We start from the raw sequence: 8,205 nt of genomic DNA, 5'->3' as shown, positions 1-8,205 counted from the left end.
AGGATGGCCAGCGGCTTTTACCCCCAGGGCTGAAATAGCTAACACGAGCGTTATAGTTTTAAGGTTCTTGGAAGTAGGTACAAGGGGATATCACAGGTAAGATTTTGACACAGAGAGTAGTGGGTGCGTGGAATGCACTGCCAGCGATGGTGGTCGAAGCGGATACATAGAGCACAGAACAGTACAGCACAGTACAGGCCCTACGGCCCACATTGTTGTGCCGACCCTCAAACCCTGCCTCCCTTATAACACCCCCACCTTAAATTTCTCCATCTACCTGTCTAGTAGTCTCTTAAATTTCACTAGTTTATCTGCCTCCACCACTGACTCAGGCAATGTATACCACGCATCAACCACTCTCTGAGTCACAAACCTTCCTCTCATATCCCCCTTGAACTTCCCACCCCTTACCTTAAAGCCATATCCCCTTGTGTTGAGCAGTGGTGCCCTGGGGAAGCGGCGCTGGCTATCCACTCTACCTATTCCTCTTATTATCTTTATACCACTATGATGTCTCCTCTCGTCCTCCTTCTCTCCAAAGAGTAAAGCCCGAGCTCCCTTAATCTCTGATCATAATGCATACTCTCTAAACCAGGCAGCATCCTGGTAAATCTCCTCTGTACCCTTTCCAATGCTTCCACATCTTTCCTATAGTGAGGTGACCAGAACTGGACACAGGCTGATAACTCGGAGGCTGGAGCTGAGCGACAGACTGGGAACTGGACTGCAGATGCTGGAAATTCAAGCAACACACACACAATATGCTGGTGAAAAGCAGCTGGCCAGGCAGGATCTACAGGCAGTGCAGACGAAGGGTCTCGACCCGAAACGTCGACTGTACTTCTTCCTATAGATGCTGCCTGGCCTGCTGCGTTCACCAGCATTTTGTGTGTGTCACTTTAAATGACGCAAGTTTTCCATTCTTCGGGCACATTTCTCCATTTATCAAATAAATCCCTGGAATGGTCAAGTGAAGTAGCAGAGAATTCGACCCACCTACGATAAAAACCATGTTGGCTTCATTTAGTTCGTTGACCCAGATTACGGTATTAATCCAAAATTTGGAATACAATTTCTGCCAATGCAGCCATCACATCAGCGCCTTTTTGTTGTTTCTTGCATCACATAATTACATTTATTTTGCTGATTTTACTGAAACGGTAAAACTACTAACATTCGTTCACCTGGCTGCAGAAATATAGGCATATTTACCAAACGTAAAAAAAAATTGAAGTCTATTTCAACTTCCGTCAACGCTTACAATTTGATTTACGTTTTACCTGCAGAAGCGACCGTTTAACGTAACCAGACGTTTCAATCCACCCTTTACCTCCTCCCTGAATTTCCTCTGTGACAGAGTGTAGATACACGTGTTGGTGCAGGTACTCAGAAACTGCAACATGAACCCAAACTGTTGTAGGATGTACGACGGGGTATTCAAATATTTATCTTTGTAAGAGTAATTCTGAACTTGCCAGTTCATAGTATACACAATAAAGGGGATCCACAACAATATGAAATTGGCTGATAGAGCGAACAACAAAATTATTGATTTTCTCCGGTTCTCCACCTCTGGATCATTCCTTTTCTCTCTGCTGTTCCTGAGCCCCCGGCGAACTCTGTTTGCCGCGATGATATGGCTGACTGTTAAAGCATTAAAAAGCAGAATCAAACAGATCGGCAATAAAGGTGTCGTGATAGTGTTGAATAACTGGTGCGCTTTCCACGCTGGTAACGTAAGGAAATCCATTGTCAAAATGCAGCGCCAGGGAATGTTGTCAATGATAATGATAGGTTCTACCGCAAAGTATAATGGGACATCCTTCGCACAACTCCATAAACACACAATTACTATCGCAATAGTCGCTGTCCTCTCGGTGCAGTATCGCTCCCGCAGCTTTTGACTGCAGATTGCAATACAGCGATCGAACGTGAAAGCCACCGTGAGCCAAACAGAACAGTCCATGGCTGTGACCCTCAGGACAAGCGTCACGGCGCAAATCGGGGTAATGAGCAATGGAAACGCATAATTATAAATATTATTGATCTCAGAGAGTACAACAGCAATAATAACACCCATTAAATCAGCTGCTGCCATTCCCACCAGGTAACGGGAGATGCATTTAGAGAGTCCGCAGTTTCCCAGAGACAAGATCACAATCGCCACTAGATTAACTGCAAGGAAGCAAAGAAGAATTAGCTTCATGCGCATAAGCCCCGACCATTTTTACTTGGTATGTTCATATAAACATGTTGAATTGGACTGAGTGAACCTCAGACATCTGATCCTATGCCGGATCAGGCAGGCTTCGATGTGGAGAGTGGAAATCACTGTCCTGCGTACGGCCTCTTCGTCACTGTCCTGCGTACAGGCTGCGTCACTGTCCTGCGTACGGGCTGCGTCACTGTCCTGCGTACGGGCTGCGTCACTGTCCTGCGTACGGGCTCCGTCACTGTCCTGCGTACGGGCTGCGTCACTGTCCTTTTACGGGCTCCGTCACTGTCCTGCGTACGGGCTGCGTCACTGTCCTGCGTACGGGCTCCGTCACTGTCCTGCGTACGGGCTGTGTCACTGTCCTGTGTACGGGCTCCGTCACTGTCCTGCGTACGGGCTGCGTCACTGTCCTGCGTACGGGCTCCGTCACTGTCCTTCGATTGGATGATAACGACGGGCCCCAGTAACAGGTGATCAACAGCGTTCCAGTTGACATTAGATTTTCCAGTGGGCGGCTTATCGAGCCAGTCATGTAGAGAGCTGAGGATGCTGAAGGTTTTATATATTGCGGGAATAAAATGGATGAGGGAGACTGTTTCTTAGCAGATAATGTTTTAAAGTGGCGAGACGGCAGAGCTAAACCTATGCTTCGATTTACAGGTAGCAAATAAACTTGAATCTTGTTTCTAGCAACGGAGATGCAACATACAGATGTTTACACCCCCATGTTGTGAGATAGATGTAAGAAGTAAAATAAATCTCATCTAATCGTATCTTAATTACAACCGACAAAAGAGGACGACACAGTGAAATGAAAGAGTTTTGCACGTTGTTGTGGCAATTTCAAACACATACTGATAAATAAATAGTTGCATTAAGACGGAGACGGGTATCATGTATGTTGCCGGCGAACGGCGGAGCTCGCAGGGAGAGCTGCAGCGACGCTAAAGACTTTGCTTTCATTTTTGGTGAACGTCTGAGTTTCTGTATTGATGTAGAATCAAATTTAGAACAATACGTGCTGGTAAAGCTGGAAGGTCGAGTGAAGCAAATGCAAGAAAAGTATAAATATTAAGTCTCAGTCGATTGGACATCATAAGTGAGTAACAATTTCAGAGAGAAACGAAATAAGAAAATGAAATATATGCTTAAACCTGACCAGGCTTCAAACACTCATCAGATGAGGCAGCATCTGTAACAAATGTTTCAAGAACAAAACACACACATACAATAGTAGCCAATTTCAGTTACTTACCAGGGATACCAATCGCTGCTAGTACAGGATAGTAAATACTCGCGATGTAGTAAATTGCTGGATATCCCATTTTCTGCGTGAGTTGATTATCAGTTGAAAATAGTCCAACTGCCGGTATCAACTGTTGATTGATTTGCAAGCTCTTATACAGGAGAAGAAAGTGGATTCTGACAATTAATCATACCACGTGGTTAGTCACATCAATGACAGTCCACTGAACAAACACTTCAGGTAAACTATTTATATACATTGTGTCATCGTGAAATTAAAATCTTACCGGCGGAATAATCAAAGAATAACAATTATATTTAATTTTGTTTATTCAGATCTTCAAACGAGAACGTTGTACTTTTTTTTTCTCGATAACACATCATTGGTGCGTTTCACGTAAAATAATCCTGAGTCTCAGTACTTTCACAACGTGGACTATCACTCTCGAATAATTATCAATAGTAGCAATAGCCGAAGCTCCTTAAGATTCTGAGGTTAAGGAAGGGCGTTCAGTTTTATTTTTCAATACAATATTTTCTTTTCACGGCAGGAGAATGTTCACACCTCTTTTCTGCTTTCAGATTGGTTTGGAGCCTCAATAGTGGTCAATCTGGATGAGAAGCAACTTCGATATTGATTAGATTAGTTATGTATCTCGAAGGTCACCTGCAGCTCTAAACTGATATGGGGGTAGAGGTGTCATCTGTGATTAATGTAAGAAATCGGTTTCATAAAACTATCTGCAAAAATAAATAGATTCAATACCATTTTTCCCATGGAACTGCAGTGTTTAACACAAAGTACTTGTATTTCTCCCACTAACATACTGATCCATTTCCCCTCTCTCCATTGACATTTTGTTGCCATTTCTTGCAGGTGTGTTATTTTCATATATTGTTCAGCACATTTTTTCCGTTATTATTTTGCAAATTTTAAAAGACTCAGAGTGTCCAATATGGGAAGACAAATTTCCTTACTGGATAAAAGACAGATTGCATTAATGACGAATGAATTTATATCCGCCACGTAAAATAACAATAACTTATACTCGCGCTGTCCCTGTGTTTGGGAAGTCCCATGCCTTCATTACACCTCTGATAAATCATTTCGGAACAGTTTTTGTTGTCTCCAGTCCCAGGTTATTTTATTATAGAATCTGTTTCTGACATATATTTTGTTTGGGTACTTCCACGACTTGATTATATCTACATGAAACACCGTACGACCAGTCACGTTGTCCAATGAAAGAAGGATTACTGTTTATAGTGTCTATGTTTCAACTTGTATCTTTTGGAAAAAATGAGTCTCTATGACATAAACAAACCGGCAGTTCTTTCGGTGAACTTTCCAGTTGATTTTGGACAAACGGCTCTTTCAACCTCCTTTCAGCAAATGGGAACTAACTCGTGTCTTATATCGGTCCAAATGTCCCTGCAGTATCAACAGTAGCGTTGCCTCTGGTGTCCTTTCTCCAGTTTCAATTCAATCAGGCCACAAGATATAGGAGCAGAATTATGTCATTTGGCCCATCGAGTCTTCTCCACGATTTCATCATTTTGCGAAACATGAGTACGTTCGGTAGATCTGCCATTTATTCATTGAATCTTGGAATCATGGGATTAGAGAGATTGAAATAAGTACATCCGCACGACTGGTCTTTATAGTCAAAACCCCTAGCTACGCTAATATCATGCCCGCTTGGCAGTCATATCCAGATACACCTATTCCGTCCATGTAACTTTACAAGAAATGGGCTAATAATATTCATGCAGCAGAATCAGTACAGGTAGAAAACAAAACAAAAATCCTAAACAAAGTCCTGATGTGGGCAGATAAATGACAGGTTGAATTTAATGTAAGAAAATGTAAAATGTTACATATAGGAAGTAGAAGTATTAGATATAAGTATACAATAAGAGTCTTGAGTAAGAGAGTGCATTGTATGAGATGGATTTGAGTCTTCTGGAAGACATCACTACCAACATCTAGGCAATGCACTGAAGCAATTCGGAAGGCTGATATAATGTCGGGCTATATAATGCGCTCAGAGGAGCTCAGAGCTAGGAACGTCTCCTTAAGCTGTTTCATGCATTTGTGAGGCCACGACTTGAGAACTGTGTACAATTCTGATCTCTATATTTAGTAAGGGATGTGAAGGCACTGGAAAGAGATCAGAGAAGGGTGACTACCCTCATTGCAGGACTGCAGGGTGTGAGCTATGCAGAAAGATTGAAAGAATTAAATCAATTTGGCCTAAGTTGACAGATAATCAGAGGAGATATGATGGAAGTGTTCAGAATCATTAAGGGTAGAGGTGAGTAGGATGCCAACTGCTAATTCAAAATTAATCCATCAGTTTGCCAATCGGCTTCTCCCCCCCGCCCCCACTCTCTCTCTCTATCTCTCTCTCTCTCTCCTCTCCCTCTCTCCCCTCCCTCTCTCCCTCCCCCTCCCTCGACACCCCCTCCCTCTCTCCCTCCCCCTCCCTCTTTCCCCCTCCCTCTCTCTCTCCCCTTCCTCCTCCCTGTTCCCTCCCTCTCTTCCTCTCCCCTCTTACTCTCTCTCTCCCTTTCTCTTCCCCTCCCTCTCCCTCTTCTCTCTTCCCTTTCTCTTCCCCCTCTCTCTCCCTCTCTTGCCTCCCTCTCTCTCTCTCCCTTCTCTCCTGACAATTTACCTCACGCTTGTCTTTCTCTCGTTCATTTCCAGCCGACATGCATCGGTTCATCTGCCAATTTCCAGTATCATTTTTTTGGATAATTTAACAGCCTGCCCATTCCTTTACAGACTGAAATATTTATTCTCGATTTCTTTTGACCTTTGACAGATTTGAGATACCCATTAAAGACTGTTACATTAGCAACGTGCCACACAAAATGCTGGAGGAACTCAGCAGAGTTCCTAGTGTTACCCTGGATTGCCAACATCTTCAGATGTTCGCGTGTTTGTACACTAGCAACGTGCTCAGTTTTCCGTTTCCATCCTGATCTCGGTCTCTCTATTGTATCTTTGTTCAAATCTGTGTTTGTGTATTTCCAATTGTGTTGACTTCATTACTTACATCCTTCATATACATGAGAAGTAAAAATATTTACGTTATGTCTCTGTCTAAATGTGCAATGTGAAATTTATAGTAACTTACAATAAAAAGAATGTACAACAAGACTCACTGTAACATAGAAATACATTTGTGCAATTGTGTGTGTGTGAGAGAGTGTGTGTGAGAGTGTGTGTGTGTGTGTCTGTGTGTGTGTCTGTGTCTGTGTGTCTGTGTGTGTGTGTGTGAGTGTGTGTGTGTGTGTGTGTGACCAGGAAGAAGCTGAAGGACTGTAGAACAGTTCAAAATGGGAAACTGCTGAGACAGAGGTAGGGATCGGTCAGTGTCGCTGGTCTCCGTTCAGAGATGAATAATTAGCCAACAAAAAGATGAAATCTGTACGTGTAGCTGCTTCGTGACAAAGCTCAGTCTTTGAAAGTAAATCTACCGGCCAAATTCCACCAGAGACGCTGCTGAGAAAACGCCAAAGAATTTTGAACTAATTGCCTCCATTCGCCCCAATAGATACAAAATAGTCAATGGTATTGAATTAAAGTGTTTGTTCAAGCAACTGTAACTAAAGTTAGTGAGGTGTATAACCGTGTCTCTGGAGACAGATCCTCTCTATAAATCAGGGCCGCTTGGAATGCATCAGCTGTCTGCCGGAGCTGTGAATGCAGGAGCAACAGAAATCACAGATTCACACTGAAATGATGTATCCGATCATCTGGCGGATAGAAGACATTTACTATCCTTTTATTTCTGCCTTTGGAATTCCCGGTAAGCCGCGGTGTCAGCTGCCGTGGGTGGATGTTGAAGTTCAATCCCAGTGATATTGATTGATTCTACCGCTGGTTTAAACTCTCACATTCCTGTCCCGGTATTTCGCATTTCAGGAGCGGGGTTGAAACACCGGGGCTATAGATGCTGGGATTTGGATCTAAAAACAAACCGCTGCAGGAATTCAGCGAATCAGCCAGTTTCTGTGGGACTGAGCGGGTCAGGCAGCGTTCCTCCAGCGGTTTGTGATTAATAATGGGATGTTCGGCTCTCTGCTTTTGGTCTTGTCGAAGCTGCACTTCACTTGCAGATATTGTGTTTATACAGCCCGCGGAGCTTATGCCAATTGATCGTCTGCATTTGAATGTGAGTGATTGTCTACTTAGGAGCACCAATCAATCCATCGACTGCAGTAACACTTTAGCAACTGTGAGGAGTTCCGGGTTGTAACACGAAACTGTCGTGGATTTTTAGTAAATGTCTGCGATATGACTGAATATAAAGCAGGTGATGGACAGCACAATGAAGTCGATGCTGAGTCAATTAACACACCCGCCGTGGCGCCTCATAGTTATCAATACTGTGAAATGTTTTATAATATATCTACATCTGACACGGTTCCGGACATCTGACTGCGGCACCGAGTTTGAATTCCTCTCCCCGCTTCCCTGTGCCGGATTCAGTGGGAGGCGTCATGTCTGTCTGTGAGGTTGTGTCAGGCTGCGCTGCATCTGTTGGAATCAGTCCATGTTCTGTTGTAAAGTCAGTGAGGTTCCGGAATAGGAAGCAAACTCGGGAATGCTGGAAACACGGAGTCCCAAGCAGCTTGTATGGGAAGAGAAACCGGTTAACACTTGTGTCAGGGGTCTCTCTGACAACAGTTCTGAAAGAGAGATACTTTAACTAATTTCCACATATTTTGTTTCGTCT

The 8,205-nt window shown here is 43.5% G+C and overlaps 1 protein-coding gene across 1 annotated transcript; it reads right to left on the bottom strand.

The window, feature by feature from the left end:
* Positions 1 to 1,121: 1,121 nt before the first annotated feature.
* Positions 1,122 to 2,206, bottom strand: LOC140184983 (probable G-protein coupled receptor 139). The gene has a single exon (XM_072238215.1). The coding sequence runs from the start codon at positions 2,204 to 2,206 to the stop codon at positions 1,277 to 1,279; it is 930 nt and encodes a 309-aa protein (XP_072094316.1). The 3' UTR covers positions 1,122 to 1,276.
* Between the last annotated feature and the right edge of the window lie 5,999 nt (positions 2,207 to 8,205).

This window comes from Mobula birostris, chromosome 20 (assembly GCF_030028105.1).
Source record: "Mobula birostris isolate sMobBir1 chromosome 20, sMobBir1.hap1, whole genome shotgun sequence".
NCBI classification, from domain to species: domain Eukaryota; kingdom Metazoa; phylum Chordata; class Chondrichthyes; order Myliobatiformes; family Myliobatidae; genus Mobula; species Mobula birostris.
This window is presented reverse-complemented; position numbering and strand designations above follow the sequence as displayed.